Source organism: Choloepus didactylus, chromosome 8 (genome assembly GCF_015220235.1).
Source record: "Choloepus didactylus isolate mChoDid1 chromosome 8, mChoDid1.pri, whole genome shotgun sequence".
NCBI lineage: Eukaryota > Metazoa > Chordata > Mammalia > Pilosa > Megalonychidae > Choloepus > Choloepus didactylus.
Genome location: NC_051314.1, coordinates 143653295 through 143677167, shown reverse-complemented (window position 1 = coordinate 143677167; position 23873 = coordinate 143653295). Strand labels below are relative to the sequence as shown.

General features: G+C 46.9%; 1 protein-coding gene across 9 annotated transcripts in view; it reads left to right on the top strand.

Annotated features, from left to right (window-relative positions):
* Positions 1-23873, top strand: part of FRMD4A (FERM domain containing 4A) — a 449454-nt gene that overhangs the window by 231878 nt on the left and 193703 nt on the right. The window contains exon 2 of one of the 9 annotated variants that reach the window (XM_037847305.1): positions 9249-9316. The exons of 6 other annotated variants lie outside the window; for them this stretch is intronic. In XM_037847305.1, coding sequence (XP_037703233.1) covers positions 9249-9316 — 68 coding nt within the window. Of the gene's footprint in view, positions 1-392; positions 438-1420; positions 1474-9248; positions 9317-23873 lie in introns of those variants that run through there. 2 more of the 9 variants (XM_037847312.1, XM_037847311.1) reach the window with 2 other exon arrangements.

Sequence of the window (23873 nt, the reverse complement as noted above, 5' to 3'; positions counted from 1 at the left end):
GGATGGATAGATGGTGGGGGTTCAAGCTGGGGGTAGGCAGAGATTTGCCCCCCAACTCCCCCAAACAGGTCGGGTTTCCTACTTAGCAAAGCGGGCGCTGAAAGCCTGCCCTCTACGTTTATTTTATCAACCGTGTTGTGACAATTCATGAAAAAAAAAATGTGTCTAGGGCGAATCGCGCTCCACAATCCCTAAACATTTAGACTTACGATGTGAATTGAGTTATTGTTCTTGGAGGTGATGCCTCAGAGCTCGTTTCCTATTTGGAGGAAGAGAACACGTGCGCTCGCGTTTCTCCCCCGGGTCTCCCGCAACGGGAGTCTCGCTTTACCCGGGACGGTTGCCAGTCCTTGACCAGAGCCCCGAGACCCGCGCAGGAACTTCCATTTCCAGAGGCCAGGGAGCTGCAAACTCCAGAACGCCGGCTTCGAGAAAGAGTAAGAGCTGGCCCTTCGCGGGGAAGCCGTCCGCCCACGGGCCCCGGGTGGGTGCCGCGGCCTGGGTTCGGGATCCCCCCTCCCCGCGCCCGCGCCCACCCTTTCTCTTCCTTGGGAGACGATCCCCGGCCCCGCGCAGCCCTTCCCGGGAGCTGCTAACTCCAGACCCAGCCCCGGGAGGCCGGCACGTGCGGCAGGAAGGGACCTGGAGCCGAACCACCCCGGGAACTCTAGGGAGCCGCTCGCTTTCCCGGGCGCCTCTTGCCGTGCCGCTCCCCGCCAACCGCTGGCCCCGGCGTCCTTGCGGGCGGGTCTGTCCGCAGGGGAGGCGCCGAGGGAGGGCCGGGGCTACCCCGCACCGCGTCGCTGCTCCCCGCGGCTCCCGGGCGGCCGAAAGGCGCGGCCGCGGCGGGAACCCAGGCGCGCGGCCAGGCCGGCTGGGAGAAGCGCGAGAGGACCGCGGGCCGGGGCGGGTCCCGGGGGCGGGGCGCGCGGGGAGGGGACATGGGGGCGGGGCCAGGAGTGCAGGGTCGGGGGGAAGGGGGAGGGAACGCGAAGAACTGGGGGACCCGGGAGGCGGGGGTGGGGTGGAGAGCGGGGAGGCTGGGGGAACCAGCTGGGGGTCTGGAAGCCCGTTTTAGGGGGGCGAGGAGGGCGGAGGACCGGTTGGGGGGCGGGAAGCCCGGCTCAGGGGGCGGGGAAACCGGCTTGGGGAGGTGGGGTTGGCGGGGGGGCCGGCTGGGGGGCGGGAAACCCAGCAAGGGGGAGGTGCGGGGGAGCCGGCTGGGGGAGGTGGGGAGGGCGGGGGCACCAGCTGGGGGCGGGAGGCCCGGCGGGGCTGCAGGCCGGGGCCGGAGGGGCGGGGCGGGGGACCGGGCTGGGGGGCGGGCGGCGGCGGCGGCGGCGGAGGGGACGCGGTTCCTGCTGCTGCCGGGGCCGCGGCCCGCGCGCGGGGCGGATGGGCTGCGGGTTCCGGTGCCTCGGCGGGTGGACACCCGGAGTTCTTCGGCTCGCTGGGCAGCGCAGGGAATAAAAGGTAACGCGCCTTTGTCTCCTGGTGGCGGTTGCAGGGAGGCAGCCAGCGAGGCCGCGCGCTGCTCTTTCCATTTTCAAATGCTGGGCTGTTGGGAAGCACCGGGCATCGCTCCCCGCTGCAGGATGAGGGGCTTTTCTTCCGCAGCGGGGCTCCCTTTTTTAAAATGCCAGCCCCACGTGCGGCGCTGACTGCACGCCTGCTGCCACCCCCAAAGCGCACGCAGCACCGGTCGGCCCCGCCACTGTGCACGGTCTGCATTTGGCCAGGGCCTCCCTGGCGGCTCGGCCGGGTGGACTGCTTCGAGCCATTTTATGGGAGTGACAGGGAGCCCTGTCCAGAGGGTGCGGGGGGGACGCCGGCATGGCCAAGATGGACCGCGCTCACGCGCCAAATGGCTGCAGCAAGTTTGGTGGAGAGGAAACCCGGAGCCGCAGACCCGGCGGAGGCGGCGGGGGGACCTCCCTCCTCCCCGTCCGTCATTTGCAGATGACAAGGCGCAGCGCTTGGGTGTTGCGGGCAGCTGCCCAAACGTTGATGCATCTTAGATCTAGGCAGGATCCACCAGCTTTCACTCGAAAGCCTTGCGGGCCGCCTGGGCGTGATCAGAACCGCGCCTCCTTTCCCAGGTACCTGGTGAGCAGAGTACCTGGATACGCTGCGACGTCTCCGAGGACCCGCTGCTCTCAGAATAGCTCTGGTAGCGCCTTCCTCCTAAACAGGCTCCCTTTGAATGGGGCGGCCGGGCCAACCCGGGAAGCGCAGCCTGCTGGGAAACCGGATCCAACCCGGTAAAGGACTCCCGACCCTTCCATGAATGGAGGAGGCGCCTCCTCCGCCACGGATGGAGCGTCCCCGGGGAGGCTGTTGCTGCCGCCGCTGCTTCTGGCTTATTTTAGTTTGAATCCTCGCAGATTCTGATGAAAGAGATTCTGGGAAACCCTGGGCAGACCCATTTCGAATCTCAGCAGCTCAACGGAGCCAGCCTGTTCCGTTTTGGAGTAGCCTGGGCTGTATTTAGGCACCTGCTCTGCCCACCTGGGTGGGGATTTACCTGAATGAGTTTTGTGCAGCTGCTTATCCCCTCTTCCCGGTCAGCACCCATGATCCCCTTCTTTCCCCAAAGCACGACTGCCTTATGCGGGAAAGCCTGAGTCAAGAAGCCCTGAACCCACTGCTGCCTGGCTCCAGGGGAGCCTCCCCTGCCTCTAGGGTGAGAACCCCAGGACTTGGATGGAGTGATCTCTGGGCTGTGCCTAATGGAACCTTGTTGTATGTGCCGTCTTTCCAATGTACAGTAAAGTGGGGTTTTTTGCAGGGGCGTGGGGGAAGGGCACATTTCATTGTTTTGTTTCTGGTCTTTAAATTGCTCCACCCCCTTTCATAGCGTTTGACCCCATTTAGGTTGGAGTTTGACTTGTCCCGGACCAGGAGACCAAACCCTCAGGCTAGTGGAGATCTGGTTTTGATTCTGAAGGCGCCCGTTGTCTTTTGGGATCTAGTGTCAAGAGATGAGCCCTTGTGGTGGGTTTTCTTCTGTTGGCTGAGGGAGTCATTCTGCTGAGAATGAAGTTGGGGCTTCACAGCAGGAAGGAGGGCGCTGTGACGGATGGATTTGAAGCCATGTCATCCTGAGAGGTTAAATAGCTATAATTAATTTAATTGGCAGCAATATTTTATCTACATTAGAATCAACAAATTGTCCAGCCAGTGAGTGTGTTGCCACAGATAATTTGGAAAGAAGTAATACCTGATATTCAGAGTCATGTGGGTAGAAGTAATCTTTTAGGGAATCTTTTAGGGAAAAAACAAGCAAACGAACAAAAAAGCTAAACTCTAGTTCTTGCATTAACAGGGAAGAATTTTAGTAGGAATGAGGACCAGAAAGTCACTTGACCCTCTTTTGTTCTGACCTCATGTGACCTTCCCTTGCTATCACTATATTCTTGCCATTCATGGTGGACTAGTTTTACTAATAAACCTTGTTATTTATGATGGAGGGTTATTTGTAGACGTCGTTGACAAATCCCCAAGAACCTGGCAGGTGGCTAGTGCTGTTAGCATGATCTCGTCTTTGGGGGAAACCGAGACCCCTTGAGGCTCAGTGAGCTGCTGATTTCATAATCCAAGAGAATTGCATTCCCAACATGTACAGGGCTCACATATGTGGCAACAGCAGGGCTCTAGACTGAGGTCAAAGGAAAAGACAAGAAATCTGTCCTTTCTAGGGTTTTGAAACTTGGAGGAAAACCCTGTCTATGGAAGAATGCATATGCAAGAATAGTGAGGGAAAGAGTGCTGAGTCAGCCCTGGTGAGCTGCTGAGTAAGGGTGGTCGCTTGTGATGGAGAAGGGAGAAAGGAGTGAAGAGGTCAGGGGAATGCGGAGTGGAGGGTGCCAGGCTACCCTTGTGTGCACTGGGGGGTGAGACCACTTTCAAAGAGGGCTGTCGCTGCCTTTGCTGTGTAAATACACTGCTTGGGTTCACACTGTACAGGCTTTGGAGGGGTGTGTGTGGAGAAAACTTAATAGTTCTATCCCGGTGTCCTTTGAATCATGCATGTAACTATTTTAAGACTTGTGTTTAGCCTAATGCTGAACCCCTGGCAACTTCAAATCCAGTGCTTTGCTCTTACACATCTTTGCACATGTAAATATTTTAAAAATAATTAAAAAGAAAAAAAGAAACAGCAGACTTCTCAAGAGTTTCTATTTTAATCTGTTGAAATGAGAGCTAGGCATGCTAATGGTTAAATGCCTCCAGAAGTTACATTCGGCCGCTCTCTGCTCTCTGCACAATATCAGAATGGCCAAGTCTGGATTCACCATTGACTTGGGTCACACAATTGATCTTTTGTACTGTGCCTGATGTGTCAATAAAATTTGTGGCAGAATGTCTCGTTTTGGGCCTTTCATTGTGGGAAATTCCAGTGCATCCACCAGGATTGATTTCTGGGGCCTTCTAGGAAGATAAACGGTAGGGTGATGGGGTTCCAAGGGTGACTTAATCTAAATTCTAGGAACTCTATGCCTCTTGAACTAATGAAAGAGTGAGAGAGGAGCCAACTAATGTGACAGAGTCAGCAGGCAAGTCAGGACTCCCCTTATCACCTACGGTTGTCCATCTACTCCCATTGCCCATTTCCAATTCTTTGCTGCCTGTTGCTCTCTGAAAATGTCATTGAAGGAACAAAAGAAGCCCTTGGATGTTTCTGGAGAGTTAGCAGCTGGAGTGAGGAAATGGAGGAGAAGGAATCAGTGCTTTGGTTGTGCAGGAAATGTAGATCCTTGAGCTTTTCCTACAGGGAACTAAATCAATGAGTCTCAGCAAATCTGGGGAAGGTGGTCACTAAAAATCTGACCTGTTGGGGTGGGGGTGGGTGAGGTTTGAGTGTTTCATTTTGTGGTGTTCATCCGAAGTAGACTGAAGTGCATGGGCAGTATTTCCCCATTTTGTTTTTGTTTTTGTTTTTTCCCAAAGACTCTTACTCTCAAGAACTGGTATAACCACTTTTAGAACTCCAGGCTTCTGGGTCACCAAGGCATGTAAAGTCCTGCTGGTTTCACTACTCTATTCTGCAAGAAGTTTTCCAAATCAGCATAAATCCAGCTTATCACAAATACTGGCCACAGCAGTTTCCTTTTAGTTCCCTAAATCCATTGGGAGCCACCCTTCCTCTGTCCCATAGGATCAGCAAGTCTTTATCTTATAGGGAAGAATTTAGACACCCCTTTGTATCTGAGACAACCTGCTCCACTGTCAGGAAATAGCATTATCCTTGAAATATCCATCAGCACAATGCTCTTACTTGCACAGAATATGATCAGAGCTGCTGCTACTGTTTAGTAAATTGTATTAATACTCATTTTGGCTACTAAGAAGCATGTGTATGCATGTGTGTGTTTTTGATTCTTATTTATATAAGTGGAAATTAGGTATTTTCCCAAAAAAGAGAAACACTTTTCACTTTCAAGATAGAAATTGCTAAGAAATAAAGGTCATGATTGTCGGAAAATAACAGAGGACTATTAAGGACCTGATCCTCTGCAGTGATTTTATTGCTACAAAACAATCAAGAATAAATGAGCTGGTGGCCTGAGTTTGAACTGAATAACTCCTCTGCAAGCTTATGAGCTCAGCTAACACTAACTCAAGATGTGGCCTGGAGAACCGAGCTGGAAGCCCTGTCTCTATCTTGTGTGATGTGTTTTGCTTTCTTGTTTTAAATTGGAGCTCCGGTCAGTTCACGACACAGTATAAAAAGAGGCATGATGTTTGTGGTCTACAACATTTCATTTGCCCCAAACTCTGGCTATATTCCCATGTTCCTTCTTACTCCCGCCTGGCTGGCAATTATTTGCCAATCCATGGTTACTCCTTTGTTTCTGCTCACTTGACAGTCACTAAGTTTAACCTGTTCCGGTTTGCTAAAGCCACCAGAATGCAAAATACCAGAAATGGATTGGCTTTTACAATGGGGGGTTATTAGGTCACAAATTTACGCTGTAAGACCATGAAAATGTCCAAATTAAAGCACCAAGTGGTTGATATATTCTCTGAGGAAAAGCCGATGACATCTGGGGTTCCTCTGTCACATGGAAAGGCATAAGGCTGGCCCTGCTGATCCTTCTTTCCTGAGTTTAGCTTTTGGTTTCAGTAGCTTTCTCCAAAATGTCTCTGAGCTTCTGTCTCAGCTCCTCTCTTAGCTTCTCCCAGGGGCAAAATCTGGATTACATATTTTAGCTTCTCTCCAAAATGTCTCTCTCAGCTTCTCCAAGCGTCTGGGTCTGTGTCAACTCTCTTAAGGACTCCAGTAAACTAATTAAGACCCATCTTGAATGGGTAGGGTCACATCTCCATGGAAACAACCTAATCAAAAGGTCCCGCCCACAATGGATCTGTCCCCACAAGATTGGATTAAAAGAATGTGGCTTTTCTGGGGGTACATAACAGATTCAAACCAGCACAAAACCCGTCTGCTCTGCTCACCAGGTGCTCTCAGTATGTCCTTGTTGAATACATACATTGCCGAATGAATGTATCAGATCACACTCCAGTGTGGACTGACAGGCCTCTTCAGAAACCTGAAGCTTTGCATGTTGGGGCCTCCTGTCTCTAACTTCCCTTACTCTGAACTGTGGGGTGATCCGCTCTCTCCTTGAGCAACACACTGGCAACCTCTGGCCAAGGAGTCTTGGTGCTAATGCAAAATCTTTCAGTGGTATCTTTCACTGTGTCGGCCCAAACCTATTCCCCTAAAATTGAAGTCGCATCTCCACATTCTCTGTCGGAATTGGCCTATTCTCCTGGTTATGCTGTCTTCTTTGCAGTGGCTCTTGCCTTTTCTGTCCTTCCTGTGAAATGAATGCATGAAAAAAAAATGGCATGCAATGGAGAACTAGACTGATAATCCATGACGGCGAATGGAAGCAACCGTCAGAGGTGCCAGAGTCAGCCATTCCCAAACACAACACACACATTTCTGCCCTCACCTCATGCCTGTAAAGAGGCACTAGATGGGAACAAACCCAAACTGGGAAACCAAATAGCAGGGAGCCATCTGGAGAGGTCAAAGCACCTACAGGCTGAACTGGGGAGTTAGGGGACTGGCTCACCCATTGCTTCTGTTGAGTGCGTCCAATAAATAGCCCATATTTATTTCTCCATTGTCCAGAGAAAGTGCAGAAAGGAGGGGACGGCAATGAGGATGTGAAGCAGACAGAGCCGAGCACAATGGAGAGCAGTGTTCTGCCTTCTCAATCCCCTTTGATTGGGATGGTTGAGGGTTTTGTCACAGAAGATCCTCAGAGTGACCAGTTGCACAGATGTAGCTTGCCGGGCCCAGCAGGAGGGGGTGGACATGGGCAGAAGATCTCTGACCCAGCAGGGGCCACTTGCCACATTAAATCTTCACTGCAGTCTATGAATCCTGTGCATACATGATTTGGGGATTATCCGATCGAGCCAAACATTTGAGATGGATGGAATTTTAGGAAGAGAACGGGCTAGACAGCTCATTCCTACAAATGAGGAAGAGCTTACCAGCGTTAAGTGACCTAGCCAGGGTCCTCGCTGCAGACTCGAGGCTGGTGTCCCCACCTCCTGATTTGGATGGCTGTGGGGTGATCGTATGACAAGCAGGGAGCTGAGCTGTGGCATCATCTGGTCCTGGCTTCAGTTTCCGGCTCTGCCACTTACTAGCCACGTGGCCTTGGGTGAATTACTGAACCTTGCAGAGCCTCAGTTTGTTTTTATCTGTCAGAACAGTTGCATTCAGAGGATTAAATGAGGTGAAGCACCTAGCATTTGAAAAGACAGGGGACGCTCTTGGAATAAGAGAGCCACATGGCAATTTTGTCTTGGTGTCCCTCTCCACCCACACTTGTCTTCCTTATATCTCAGGGAGGCTCAACAGTGATAATTTGGGGAGATTTAGGACACTTTTAGGTGTGAGAAGGAAACTGGTTGTGGATGTGAAGATACTACCGGAGTAAATACTTGTAATATTGAAGTGAATTTTATCCAGAGAAAGTAGCATAAGGAGAAAAAAGATTAGCTCTGCTATTTCACAAATGTCGTGTGACCCCCTGATGGTACCACCCTAGCCATCCTTACTTTCCAGGGAAGCACTTCTTAGGAAGGCGGCAAGAAGGGGGTGATCTGGGAACCCAGGGGCCCCACCGACCCTGGGACGTTAATAGGGTGAGGGCTGTTGGGGGAGGGGAAGGAAGATGATTTAGCCTTTGCACTAATGGGTTATATCACCCTACCTTTCTAAAACTCTTCAGTTCTCTAAAATGATCAGAAAGCTCTTAGGGCTTTTATCTTGAAAGAAAATTCTAGAACAGAAGCAAGAACCACAAGGTCATATCAATTAATGGCAATACCATCCTTTACTTAACAACAAAGTCCAAATCCAGTCACTGCCTAAAATTCTCTTGTGACTTCCATTCTCTGCAATTCATTAGGAAGATTTTTTGATTCCTAGTTCTGAATTTATATTTTACCCAAGGAAATAACACAGTCAGTTAAAGTCAGACATAAGTCTAGAACATAGCTTTATTGAATGCTTTTTTTTTACATTGCACCAACCACTCTGAAAATACTGGAGTATTTTCCTTGTTGGGTGAGAAATCAGCATGCCAATTTGCATAATATCCATCAGACACATTTTATGCACTTAATAACCTTCTAAGTATTAAATATAACAAATCAGAGTGAAAGCTGGTCCATCTTCTTAAAACAGATTAAACGGGCACACGCCGGCAGCAGAATAAAAGCCTTCCACAAATGTAAAACCAGGCAAAGTATTTATAGAACATTATATCCACATCCAGGACAAAGATATATTTTAGACAAACCCCAAGGGATAGCTTATGGGCATCTTGTGCCCAGACAGGGTGGAGTGTATCTGTCATTTTATGGAGAGATTATAAGCCGGTCTTTGTGGTCCCTTCCTTTCTTTATTGTGGGAAATATGGTTTCTTTGACCCACAACCAAATAGTTTGTCTGTCATCCAGCTCTTAAGGGTGTAACTTTGTCGATAGAGATTTGGGGCTCTTTGGACCCCGAGATCTGCAACTTCCAACGTAAAAGATATTGAAAGACTCAGAGAATAATATCCTAAAACACGGTGCCTTGTTCCGTATACAGCTGGACTATCCCTTTTCTCTCGCCACAATAGAACTGATCACACCCCTAAAAAGCTGACAAAACCCAGCCCCCAAAAAAAGAAGTCCATAAACCATAAGTTTTATACTGTGGCTTTCATTTTTAGGTTTTATGTTGGAAGAAGAAAAAAGTCAGCATGCAAGCATCCATGCTCCTTGTATGTCTATAGAAAAGGTAGGATTGAGGACGCCCAAGCTCCTAGCTGCTTTCCCTGCTGGCGTGGAGGTGAGGACAGGGGGATGGCAGTGTTGGCCACGGACTTCCTGCCGGACCCTCACTGTGGGAGGTTGGCTACCACACTGGCTGTGAGACAGCTGATTCTCTATCCGGGCACTTATTAATTTTCCCCCAATACTATTCCCCTAAGGAAGCTCACGACTAGTATTCCAGTGCGAACAGATGCTGTGCTGAATTCCCTTTTATTAGTCCCAGTTCCACCTTTGGCTTTCTGATTACTTGTGTTCCTCTTCCTGCCTGAGGCTTAAAAATAACTGTCCTGTGATAACTGACTCACCACGTCTGCTCGTGCTTCCTCTTTGCTATGTCACTGGTAACTCTGCTACTCTTCTAGCTCTTTAAATGAGATTTCCACACCTCCTGGCTCAGGGTGTTTTCTTCCCAGATTCTTTTGGGGTGAGGAGCTCACTGCCACTGTGGAAGATCCAAGCCTTTTCCTTCCTACCCACCCCTTAACTGCCCTCCTCTCCCACTCATGTGCCTAAGTTATCTCCAATCTCTCTCTCTCACACACACGTGCACACATGTGCACACACACACACACACATATGTACACACATGCTGTACACTCCTTTCCCCAAACATCTGTGACCTTTTCTGAACTGTCACCTTTTGCACGTGTCATCCTAGAGCTGGTGATGCTCCTCCTCCCATCCCTTCTCTTCTCTCTAGGACCTACCCACTCCTTTCAATCCAACCCCCAAAGTTCCCTCATCGTCTTTCCCCCAGGTGGAGTGAGTCTTCCTCCTTTATTCTACCCAAGCATCCTTGCAAGAACTCTGTTAGGGACTTATCTTGGAGACTGCAATTACTTGCTTACAGGTGCCCCACCCTCACCCCTTTCATAGCTTTTGAAGGGGTGGGACCATGTCTTACTTATCTTTGATTCCCCAGCACCTAACTCTACACCTGGCATTGGGTGGGGGCTCAGAAATGTAAGTGAGTAATGACTTGTCACGTCTTGTGGCTTCCCCTTTCTTTTCCGGTTTGCATAGATCTAGAATTCTTTTTTTTTTTTTTTGCCTGCTTAAGCCTGTTGTCCTTCCCCGTTGTCAGCCCTTCTCATTGCATCTTTCTGGGTCAGAGGGCAAGAGAATAAGGAAGGCGTATACGGCTCTTGTCCCTTACATGAAGGGATTAACCTCACGAGCCCAAAATGACAGAAAGCATTCGAGTCCCTCAAATCATTCATTTGTTCAGCCAGTCATTGAACACATACTTATTGGTCCGCTTCTTTGGGCATCAGTGAACAAAACTGGCCAAAATTCTTGTCTTGGGAGCTTATGTTCTAAGAGGAAGAGGCAGAAAATAAATATATTGCTAGAACTTGATGATTGCTCTGATGGAAAACAAAGCAGAGGATGGGAAGTGTGGTGAGGTTGCTATTTCAAATACAGTCGTCGGAGGAGACCTTATGAAAAGGTGCTATGTGAGCAGAGGTTTGAAGGATGTGAAGAGGCGAGCTGTGTGGGTATTGGGGAGAGAACATTCCAGGGTAGGACAGAGCTCATGGACTGAGGTAGAAGATTCTGGTTCCAAGAGACCAGAGTGGTGGGGCAGAGTGAGTGAGGGGTGAATGGGAGTGAGACCACATGGAGGTCCCTGCACCGCAGCAGGGTGGGGGAAGCCATGATCCTGATTAGGCTCTGCAGGGGACACTGGGTGCTGGAGGGAGACCCAAACTGCAAGGTGGGTGGAGGGAGAAGCAGGGCCCCTCCAAGGTTTGGGCGTCAGTGGCAAGAATCTGACAAGTAAAGAGGTGATAGGTATATACATGGTGGAAAGTGCTCAGATTCTGGATATTTCAATGATGGAACCCACTGGACTTCCTGGTGGGTTGGATGTGGGGTGTTTCCATTTGCTAAAGCTGGTGGAATGCAATATACCAGAAATGGGTTGACTTTTACAATGGGGATTTCTTAGTCTACAAATTTATGGTTCCCAGGCCATGAAAATGACCAAATTAAGGTGTAAGGAGGAAGATACCTTCTCTGAGGAAAGGCTGATGGCATCTGGGGTTCCTGTGTCACATGGGAAGGCACATGGCCGGAGTCTGCTGGGCCTTCTCTTCTGGGTTCTGGTTTCAATGGCTCTTTCAGCTCCTGTGGTTCTCCTTGCTTCCCTGGGGTGTTTTCTCTCTAACAGCTTTCTTTGTGTTTCTTTTATCCTCTCATAAAGGACCCTGGTAAAGGATTAAGACCCACCTTGAATGGGCTGGGTCACATCTCAATTGAAATCATCTAACCAAGACGTTCTACCTACAATAGGTCTGCACCCATGGTGATAGATTAAAAGAACGTGGTCTTTTCTGGGGTACATAACAGCTCCAAACCAGCACATGGGGCATGGGAGAAAAGGAAGTCAAGGACAATGCCTAATCTTTCCAGGATATGGAAAGATGCAGTGGCCATTGCCTGGAGGGGAGTGGGGGAAGGCTGAGGTGCAATTGGCTGGGAAAGAAAATAGATCAGGAGTTCAGTTTGGGACGCGCTGAGTTTGCGAAGCGTAGCAGACAGTGGAGTGGCTGGATATATTAGTTGGGACTCATCTGTGTATAGATGATATTTACAGCACCAAAACCAAGTAACTCCTTAGCTCAGTCCTGAATAGGACAACATCTGAGAAAATATCAAGCAGCCAACCTCAAATAAAAAGAAAAGAATATATAATAACAAATGAATTCCTTGGAGTGTGAAGAACTCCGTGGAGATGGGCTTTTGCACAAATTGAACCCTCCACATCATCCTCCTGCTCTCATTTTTTAATCATTCTGAATCATGAATGGAGCATCTCTGACGCTCACATTTTAAACAGATTCATTGATGTACAGTTGACATACAGTAAACTGCACATATTTGAAGTGCACTATTTGATAAGTTTTGAAATGTCTACACCCATGAAAACCACCACCATTGAGAATTGTAACTCCATTCTTTTAATCGATCCTCTTTACTGAGAATCTTTTCTGTTTAAAATTCAATGCTTGACACTATGAAGGATATAAAATGTAACCACTGTTACGGCCTCATGTATCTCTTCTGATTTAAAATTCGGGCTCTGGTTGTAGTGTTATCTAATCACGTGAAGCTTGTGCTGAAAAGACAATGAAGTTTGGTTACCAGAGGGTCTGGTGTGATATGGCAACTGTACGCCAACAACATTACTTGTTAAATCCAGGAGGGAAGCCCGCCATTTTCAAATCAGTTCTGATTGAGGCAGAAACGGTTCCCTTGTTCATCCTTTCATGGAAACAGCCAAAACAGCAGGCTCAGTTTCACCCCTTTTTATGTGTTGTCAACACAATAATTACCTCCTGCCAAAAGCTTTGAGAAATTGTTCTGTGTCCAATTAGAATTTTTGATTTGACTAACAGAAAGATGGAGCCTGGCATCTTTATTTCTGTAACTGCTCACTGATTGTGTGCATCCTGGTTATTTTTAGAACTCCTGTTTTGGTCAGGGCCATCGCATTTGAAGGCACGGCCACATTTCCGGTGGCTGCGTTTCCACCCAAAGGCTGGTAAACGGTGGAGTGAAAAGGAGGGGAAAATGTTTTGGTTTTGGAGCCCTCTCCCCACTCCTTTCCACCCCTCTGTCTTCCCTGTCCTTTCCCAGCCTGATTCCCCCCAATCTGTTTTAAACGTTACTGGGCAGCTCAGGGAGCAGCCGGGTTGGCAAGACTTGCCCCGTCTGTGGAGCTGTGATCTTCCCCCCACCCGAGGATCCATCCTCCAGGACCAGACCCCCAGGACCACCCCATCAGCACTGGCCCTCCAAGGACTGGTCCCCGAGGAGCAGACCCCCAAGGCCATCTTCCCAGGACCATCCCTCAGGGCTGCTCTCCAAGGAATCTCCACCCCAACTCCTCCAGGATCATCCCCCTAGGACCGGGCCCCCCTGCAAGTATAGGCACAAGGGTCTCCCAAGAGTCGCCTGCTGGGCGGGCGAGCCTCCTTCCCAACCCCACCTGCCCCGGCCCGGGACTCGGGCACTCAGGAGATGCCCCTTCCTAACAAAGCAGGCTCCAGGGCCAAACCCCTTCCTCGGGACCCTTCTCCCACGAAGCTTCAAGAGCCACCAAGGACCTGCAGGTGGAATTTTGAAAAGCTTATTAGAAACAAGAATACTATTTTCTCCTTCATATCTTCCAGGGGCAGTGACTCTGGGAAGGAAAATCCATCCCCAAACAACTTACCTGCATGGCCAGACACCCCAGCTACCACTGACTACAATGTGTGGTCTGCTCTACCTGGTGTTAAGGGGTCAGCAGGTGCAGGAACTGCAAAAAGAATGAATGCGTGTGTTCCTGAGCCCGTACTCAATGTGCGTTTTGGATGTGTTTCCACATGATGGGCAAATAAAACCTATCTCATTGAAGGCATGTTGACTTGTATAGTATTTGTACTGTATAATTGCCCTTGAAATGATGTGTAAGAATACGTTAGTTAAATATGTATTTAATTCATGCAAAAATACTTATTGCATGCCTATTATGACAAAGCGACATCATTATATTTCAGTCACACCGCTGTATTTCAGTCACACACATATCATTTTAATGCAATAAAATACTTATAATAGCAATGCAGTAATTTATTGTAAAATAAGACCCATGATTGTAAATAGTGACATGCCCCACCCCACTGATTACAATATGAACAAAAAAAATTAGAAACTTAAAATGACATATTTGAATATGCATTTAAGCAAAACAAGCCAATCCATGTTGCCACATGTTATCATTAAGGTTCTTAGTTATCAAACGCATGAATGCTCAACCAAACCAACAAGAGCCGTATGTGACCATTCGGCAACTGCATTCCATTTCAAATTGAGGACGTTCTATTACACACTTACACAAGAGAAATTGGTAGGATAAAGGAGTAGAGATGCATGTAATGTGCCATCAGTCTGTAGTGCAATTTTTTTTAAAGTCTTCTGAAGCAGTGAGCAAATGCTGCAAACATTGGTTTCATTAAACTCTTCGTAATATGGGAACAGAATACATTAGAAGTAAATGCTTCAGTGATTTGAATGAATAGATTTTCTGGAAGGCCTTGTTTATGGGTGTGCACATCTAACTATGCCCTGTAACTCACAGCTCATTAAAGTGGGTCTAACCCAGCTTCTTCCTTTCTCCAGCATCCCTGGCTGGCTGCCCTCAGAACCCACTGAGTCCCTTGCTGGGATAAGGGGGCAACTCATACCCCTCTGAACTATGTTTTGAAAGCTTGTCTGAAGGTTCTTCCTTCTACTGAATTCTGATGTGCCTTTTGGAGCTTCCACCCATCAATTATATTTCTGCCCCCTAAAGCAAAACAAACAAGTGTGCTTCTCATTGTAGCACGTCAAATTGGTAAGTCCCCACATCCAGGTGTGCCCAGGGCACTACCAGTTTATACCTGTTGCATCCCTGTAGTTAATAACAGCATCCCTCTTCACATGTGAAAGCATCTTGGCATGGACAATAGATTACAGGGTCACCCTGGCACTAGAGTTTTCTCTCTCCAGGCTAAGCATACATCTCTTCTGTCAGCCTGCAAAGACATGAGTCCAGATCTTCCCCTGGTCTTAACACCTGATTTAGTCTTCTCCAGTTTCTTTCCTTTCCTTCATATGAAATACTCCCCAGACTTGAGCATGGATTTCCAGAAATGCTTTAACCGTGGTGGCGTGCAGGAGGCCTCTTAGTTCCTGAAGCGAATGCTCTGCTTCTAGCATGCCAAGTAAGTGTAGCATCCAAAGCTATAAATAGCAAATTAAATTTTGAACCTACTGTCTAAACCTGTCAGCTCTTTATTGTCTGTTAATTTGATAAGCAAGCCTTGTGTGCCTTGCTGCAAATTTTGGGGGGAAGATTTTATATGTGTGTGTGTGTGTGTGTGTGTGTGTGTGTGTATACTTTAATCACATGTTGCAGTTTTACAAATACTGTTGTGTGTGTCTTCTAGGCACTGAGCCTCAGTACCTGCAATTGGAACCCTCTTTCCAGATTCATCTTATTTCTGTATCATTTAGGGTTAAATTTATTTGAAAACAGTGTTCAGTGGCTACGTGCTATTTCATAAGCTACTTAGCCATCCTCAGAACATTGGATGCGTGGTTGTTTCATCGATGCAGATAGATGCATGATTCCTGGAAGAGAAATTACTGAGTCAATGAACGTTTTAGCCATTTGGATTTTAGATTTATTTCCTGTAGGAAATTTTAGTTTTATTTACTATGGTGGTGTTCTAATTAATTTTGATTAGTTAATCATTAATTATATCTTTAACATATTAACCCCTCATTATATTTGCTATCACTCCCCTCTCCCCCATGTTTGCATTTACGTTTTCTTTTTGCTTATAGTGCTTTGTGGAGCCTAATTATTATTTTTTTCAAATTATTTTTAATGTTGTCAAGTCTATACATTTTTGGCTCATTCATCGCTTTTATGCTTAGAAAATCCTAATAACCACCTGCATATTTTTAATATTTAACTTTATGAACCCCCTGGATTTGGTTTTGGTGTAAGAGGTTGTTTTAGTTTCCTCCTTGCTAAAGCAAACACTGTGCAATGGGATGGCTTAAATTCCCTATGGGAATTTATTAGCTCACAGTTTTGAGGCTAGGAAAGTCTCCAAATCAAGGTGTCATCAAGGTGATGCTTTCTTCCCGAAGACTGGCGTTCTGGGGCTGGCTGCCGGTGATCCCTGGTCCTGGGCTTCTCTGTCACAGAGCAATGCACATGGCAGGCTCTCCTGGCCTCTGTTCTTTTTTGGGTTCTGTTGGTTTTCAGCTTCTGGCTGCTCCCACATGGCTTTCTCTCTTTGTGGCCTTCTCTATGAGACCTTCAGTAATAGGATTAAGACCCAATATTTATCTGAATAACGTCATCAAAAGGTCCTATTTACAAGGATCCACACCCATAGGACTGAATTAAGTTTACAGTGTGTTTTTCTGGGGTACATAACTCCAAACTGTCAAAGAGGTGCTGTTGGTTTGTATGTTTTTGGTACTTAGCCCTTCTATTTCCCGTCTGGATTGGGAAGGTTGAAAAAAAGCAAGAATTGAGTAGCTCAGCAGTTTGTCTTTTAACAAAAATCACTTGCTCCAAACAACAAACCCATCCACTCCTTTCCTTCCTCATCTGGCTTTGAACATGTCTTTAAAAGGCTCTTTAACTGTCCCTTTTTTAAGCCACTCAGATGAGGGTTTCCAGCTCTGTCCCTGTGAGTTTGTGCCACTCTGAAAATACTGGTCCTGGATTGGTTATGTGCACTGACACCTTGTATGTGTCATAGGGCCCCACGAGGGTCCTTTGAGGGTCCTCCAGGCACATAATTGCTTTCTTTGGAAGTCTCAGGCTTCACTTTCTTATTGATAATGTAGCCTAAATGGAGGTAAAGAAAATCCTGTCTTGGGAAGATACTTGAGCAGCAGCAGAACCCAACTGTAACCATCAAATTCCGGTCTTCAGGCATCGGGCGAGTTAGAATGTAATTCACATTACCAGGCCTGGCCCTGCCTGCCCCCCACCCTTGGGCACTCTGCTCTGCGTTTACAGATTTGGTGTCTGGGGTCTAGTGTGCTTTCCCTTGGAGCGGCCAAGGTCCATTTCCTCTGGTCTCTTCAGTCAAGATCTGGGCTGTCAGGCATGGAAGAGGCACATCGACTTCGTCCCAGCCGGAAACCCTCCAACAGGACCTTGGCCTTCCACTTCTGAGATGTGGCTTCCCAGCATCTGTGTAACCAGCCTGTCCTCCATCCTGCTTAAGGGGAAAGTGCCCCATCCCCCCCATATCCCTCTGACCTCGCTGCCACCCCTCCACCTGCCCCTGAGCTGTAGGTGGGAGCTTCTCGCCAACGGGGTGAGCAGGGGCCTCAGCGTGCTTTCTGCTTGTCCTCGCCCCTGCCTGGCTGGGTCCTTCTTGCCTTCTTAGGTCCAGGGACCTGTTATTGGCATGTTCTGACCCTCCGTCCTCCAGGCCACCTGGAGAGGATTGGAGTTGACTTCCCTTCTCTTGGAACGTGATGATCCACTTAGGGCTCCTGTGGCCTGAACACATTCAGCCACGTCCCCAGCACAGCCAGGTCACCCTTTGCCAGGGCGGCCACCCACCATCCCAGCCGCTGCACTGCCCCAGTCCTCAGAGAGCAGCCTGCACTCCATGGCTTCTCTCCCTGCTCTCCTTGGGTTGAAAGCAGAGAAGGGCCATCTCCACTGCAGCAGCACCAGAACACATTTCCCAAAGGCCCTCCGTGAAATGCTGGCCCAGTTGTGACACCATCAGATGCAGACATGCAGAGGGTCGAGCATGCAATGCCATTGCCGCCTCGGTTTTCACGTTACGTCGCGTTGTCCTGTTAATTTAGTTCTGATATATACGCTGGGTTTCACACACTGCAGCGGTACCCTGGACTCGGGGACTGGCCGGTGTGAGTTCTTTCAATGCCAGGATGTGGCAAGGGCTCAGGTGCAGTGATTTACCGGAGGTCTTTACGCAACATAGGGGCAAGTTCGGTGCTTTGAATGAGGGTTCTCGTGTCCAGCTCCTTACATCCCCTTTCCTTCCATTATCATCTTATGTTAATACAATATCACTTAGAAACACAAAGGAGAAGCTTGGAATAATCAGAGGAACAAATTATGGTAAAAACAGACAGGATCCCTTTGGCCTGCGACTGTTACAGGCAGAGTTCCTAGTGCTCACAGTTATTTGATCTGTTACTTCCATGATGTAGGTTCAGTGTGGTCAGGGAATGGGACATGTTTTTAACACATTTGGTTGACTGGAGCACATCCTATATGTGTATTTGCTGACCGGTGGATTTCCTGGGGCGGTGGTGAATGCGTTGTCTTATTCATCTCCTCCTGGCTGGGAGGTGCTATCTGGGTGCTGAGATTTTGTGATCCTGTTCCCTTTTGGTCCCCAGCTTGGAGCCTCCATCTTTCTGAGGAGGAGAGTGAAGTGGGGAGAGGGCTGTGCCTCTTGGAGGCCACCCAGGGAGCAGAAGCTCCAATGGCGAGCTGTGCTAGGAAGTTTTGGTCAGGACTTTGGAATTTCCTTCTGAGCCACAAAAGGGCTCGGGTCAAAGGGCAGATTGCAAGGTGCTGCTGTCATCCCTCCCGCGTCCCTAGGGTGCCCGCATCGCCCCGGGGAGGAGGGGCCGCAGGACTCGGGTTTGCTTTGTCTCGGACATTTTGGAAATCTGAATTTTCTGTTCGATGATCGACTTTTAGGAGCCGGAATTTCGGGTAGTTTGGGTAGTATCGGTAATTTCCCACACAAAGCAGACTTTGGAAATGTTAATTGTTTCTTTTGTGTGATTCTAGTGAGCCTTTAATATGAATTTTATTGTTTCATAAATGTGTTGTCTCAAAAATGGGTATGACTCACAAGCTGGTAAATTTGCACAGACACATAAACAACTAGATGCATGGGAACTAAGTTAAAAAGAGCCTTCCAGCCTGCAAACATCCTTCTGCCCCTCTCCTTTCCCCATGCCCTTCTACCCCCAGTGATAGCAATTTCAGTATAAATTAGCCTTAGGAAACTGAAGAAATAGAATTATGACATGTCAGTGGAATATTTTTTCATTTTTGTTTTTCAAATCACATGATTTTTTTCCCGAGTTCAGAATCTATTACTCTACAGTAATTTACACAAGTGCATTACATTTCTATAGAAACATTAGAAACAGTGAACTGGCATTATTTCTTCAGAGCTCTTCCTCCACTGTGTAGATACTGTCGTATGTAATTTATTTGGTAAAGGGCAGGAAAAAGGGAAGAGAGAAGTGTGGTAAACCTCCTCCCCCAAGGAGAGAGAGAGAAATGTGATATGTAGAGAAAAGGTGATAATAAGAAGCATATGAAAATGGGGTTTACTTGGTTTCGAATTTGAAGAGCATATATTCTTAATAAAATATATTTGAGGTTCTCCCAGCCCCAAATGCATAGGCAATCTGTAAGAAAAGGCTTGCCAACCTTGCATTCCATTGCCTTCCATGGCCCCATGTGGTATGGCCAGCAGAGTACTTTTCAGGCTGTCTCCCCATGCCTGGACCAGTCTAAAGCCCGAGCCAGAAAAAGTAAATTCACTTATGGAACTCCATCCCCTGCAACTCTCTGTGTAAAGAATCCTTAGATTGCCAGCTGGGGAAGGCGGTGTGTGTGTGTGTGTGGAGGGGTTGTTAGTTAATTAGCTAGCTAGTTAGTTAGTCCCTGTCACCACGAAGACTATACTGGCTGCTGTAGATGACTCCCTTAACTATGGATATCTATAAATCCGCTTGTTTCAGTTTGCTAATGCTGCCATTTTGCAAAATACCAGAAATGGATTGGCTTTTATTAAAGGTGGTTTATTTGGTTACACAGTTACAGTCTTAAGGCCATAAAGTGTCCAAGGTAACACATCAACAATTGGGTACCTTCACTGAAAAATGGCCAATGGCGTCCAGAAAACCTCTGTTAGTTGGGAAGGCACATGGCTGGCGTCTCCTCTAGAGTTCTGGTTTCTCAATGGCTTTCTTCCAGGATGTTCCTCTCTAGGCTGCAGCTCCAAATGTCACTCTCAGTTGCTCTGAGGTCCCTCTGTTTGTGAGCTCTTTTTATAGGACTCCAGTGAACTAATCAAGACTCACCCTGAATGGGCAGGGCCACACTTACATGGAAATCATCTAATCAGAGGTCTTGCCCACAGTTGATTGAGTCACATCTCCATGGAAACACTCAGTCAATAGTTTTCAACCTAGTCAACACTAACACATCTGCCCCACAAGATTGCATCAAAGAACATGGCATTTTGGAGGACATAATACATCCAAACCAGCACACCCCTTGAACCTCTCCTGATCACAATTGGCTTCTCATGCAGTGCTGCCTGTGGAGAGAGAATTTGCTGACACTCACTCTGGGAATTGGCCTATGTGACAATTGTCATTCTCATTTTTAAGTTAGTAGATTGGATTTTTACATACTAGAAATGTAGGTAGTTGTCAAAAACTGATGTCCACACAATAACCTGCATGTGAGTCCTTACAAGAGCTTTATTCATAATTGCCCAAATCAGGAAGCCACCAAGATGCTCTTCCATAGGTGGATGGACAAACCGTGGTTCATGCCTATAATGGAATGTTTTTCTACCATAAAGAGACATGAGCTCTCAAGCCACGAAAAGACATGGAGAAACCTTAAATGCATATTGCCAAGTGAGAGCAGCCAGTCTGAAAAGGCTACAGACTATACGATCCCAGCTACATGACATTCTGGAAGGGCAAAGCTACAGGGACAACAGAAGGATTGGGGATTGCCAGGAGGCTGGGGGAGTGGAGAGGGAGGGATGCATGGGTGGAACCCAGGGCGTTTTTAGGGCAGTGAACCTCTCCTGTATGACACTGTCATGGTGGATACATAGAACTGCACAACACAGAGAGTGAACCTAAGGTAAACTATGGACTTCAGTTACGTATATTGTAGCAATATTGCTTCCTCAATTGTAACAAAGGTACCGCAGTAATGTGAGATGTTGGTAATAGGGAAACTGTGGGGATAGGGTGGTATATGAAAACTCTGTACTTTCCATGTAATTTTTCTGGAATCTAAAACTGCTCTAAAAAAATGAAGTCTATTAAGAACAATTATGGATATGTAATCTAAAACCAATCAGCTGAGAAAGAGGCTTCTCAGGCTCCATTTCTATGGCTGTCCTCAGGCAGTGCATTTGCTTTTCTACACTTTTTTAATTGAGAAAGCAAAAAAAAAAGGATTAACATAGTAAGTAATATTTGGGGGGGGTCACCCGTAAGCCTACCATGTAGCACATCAGCTATTTTTATTTTTTCCTCCTAATCCTGGCCATATCCATGTCCGTTTTCTTGGCCACTAAGGTACTGCATACATCATTGCATATTCTGCTGTGTTCACTTGAGTTAGTGTCATCAGTCCGTTGCCACATTGATGTACAGTCTTCATGGCTCAGGGTATATCTTTACTGCAAAGTTGGCTATATGGGTTGGACACCTCCCTTTCAAAATAACATTTTTCTAAATCCTTTATGAGTCTTTAGAATCACAGTCACTTGACCGGCCGCTGCTTGGTGTAGAATTGCATTGCAGCAATACGATTTCCGGTTGGAATGGCAGCCTGCCGATTTCCACAAGAAGTCTTGCTCTCCAGAGGATTTCCTTTGAGGGTGGTGCCAAGGCTCAGTTGTACCTGAGCAGCTGAAAATGGGAAGAAAAGAAAGAAAGCAAGCAGTAGCATTTACAATTGTTTGTCTTCAAAAGAAAATTTCAGTCTGCCTGGCGAGGCTGAATGAGCCTGTGGAAGTCTGTCCTTTCTGTGTGCACAGCCAGACTTGCCAGCCTTTTAGGAACTGTTTAAGGACAGAATCCTCCACTCTGATCCCAGGATGGAACAACCAATAGGTCTCCCGTTTGAGAAAAAACCACAGAGGTGCTGTCAAAAGAAAGTTGTACCTACAAAACCATGGCTATTCAAAGGCGAATTTCTGTCTGAGTTTCACCACCCTGCACTGACTTTTGTCAGAGCTGTTTTGTCTCTACAAGGGGGGCATTAAAATATGGAGTGTGCTTTCAGATTCCCTAGGAATTAGTGCTCAGCCTCTCTCTTTGTTGAAGAGAGAGATGGATTTAGAAACTTTGTATAGATATTAGCAGCTCAAGACAGAGTGACTTCCTTAAATTGCTGAGCAGATAAGGTAAGATTATTTGATGTAATGAGAATTTTACTTTGCAGTTCAAAAAAGAGAAACTTAGGTATGGCTATGAACTCAATGTCATTACACTTTCCATACTTTGCGTTATTTTGAGAAAATGATATACTGCAATTCTTTTTTACTGTGATTAGAGTTTTGATACGATCATGCCTTTCGGAAGATATTGATATCCTTTGTTTTCATAAAATGTACTGTAACGTGAATCAGTAACTCAAGAGAGTGTTTACACCCTTAAGCTTTTACAATAAGATGAAGCTAAAGACTTTATGCTTTAATGTAAAGGACAAGCAATATTTCTTTCTTTACAGTCTCCCCATCAGCACCCTTCACAGAATTTTCTCAAACCTGTAAAAAATGTTTTTAAAAGAATTTCAACTGGTTATAGCACCTCCACTCTAATAACCTCAGGTTCTTTCTAAGAAGAGCTGAACTGCTGTAGTTCTAAGATTTTATCCAATGTACATGTACAATTGCAATGAACTCCCCTATTGCAGTTTGAAATTAAACGTTTTAGTATATTTTTCTGGATGAAAGACTTGTTAATAAATTTGGTATGCAACACATATTTCAGTCTAATTTTAAAATTAACTGTCAATTGAAATAATCGAAATGAGAGCGATGGGTGTTTAAAATTAAGTTAATCAGTTAGGACGCCTGCAGTGCACATAGTTGATGGAGTCTAGATGGGACTTAAACCTGCTTTCTTGCTAAAGCAATTAACACCTGAATTAAGAGATCAAAGGCTAAAAAAGTTCTTTGCACCAACTCGTGTCCATAGTATCCTGCTTTGGCTTATATTGTCAAAATGTCAAGCCTTTGGAATGAGGTTTTTCCTCAATGTTTTCTCCATTTTAATCTCTGCAGTGGAGTGCTTATGAGTATGGGAGACTTTTCTTGGTGATTTATCTGAGAGCTGGAGATGGCTGTGTCATTGTTAGAACTCAGATTCAAGGAGGTTTTGAGATTAACCCTGTCTGAGCAGGTCTTTGGTTCAGATCCTGTAGCTGGGGAAATCTTCTTGATGAGAAGCAGGATGAAAAGGCTTCTTTTTCCCATGGGTGCATGACATCCTTCGAAAGTCAGAGGATTTTCCCTGTTGAGAGAGAAGGGCAGAGACCTCCTCTGCATCTTCCCTGGAGGAAGCACTTGGGAGATGGATTCTGATGGTCCCGCAAGATGGATCCTTTCCTTTGATCTGCTTGGAAGTGGCTGGTAGTTGAGGAAACAGAAGGCACCTTCAGTGGGGGCTAGAGAGAGAGAGAGGTTGTCTATGGAGGGGCTCTGTGGCGCTTGGGCTGGGGGAGCCTTAAAAGTTACCTTGACTCAGCCCATACCAGCTTGTGAGAGCCAGTTGCTATGTTTTCAGAAATTTTGCAGGATACAGCCATTATTAAAATTAAATTGTAAACACTTACAGTTCAATAAATTATATTCAAAATAAAGGTGCTAAATACTGAAACTGACCCATTCCTTCCTAATTCTTTTACTGCATTTTGCCATGATCCATGCATGCTCTTGAGGTTCTGTAGGTCTACGGTATCTGAATTTTGGAAACACTGCCGGGGACGTCATGCTGGTAGCTTGAAACCAGACATAGTAAGGCATTTACACCCGGGAAATCAGCAAATGCTATGAACCGGGGCTTTATTCCTCCAGAGAGCCAGTCATTAAACATTTACCAGCATCCCACTGGGCCCAGTCGGCTCATCTTCGCCTGTGCCACTGGGGTGCAGAGAGGCAGGGACTGGCCCAAAATCCCACAGCCAATAA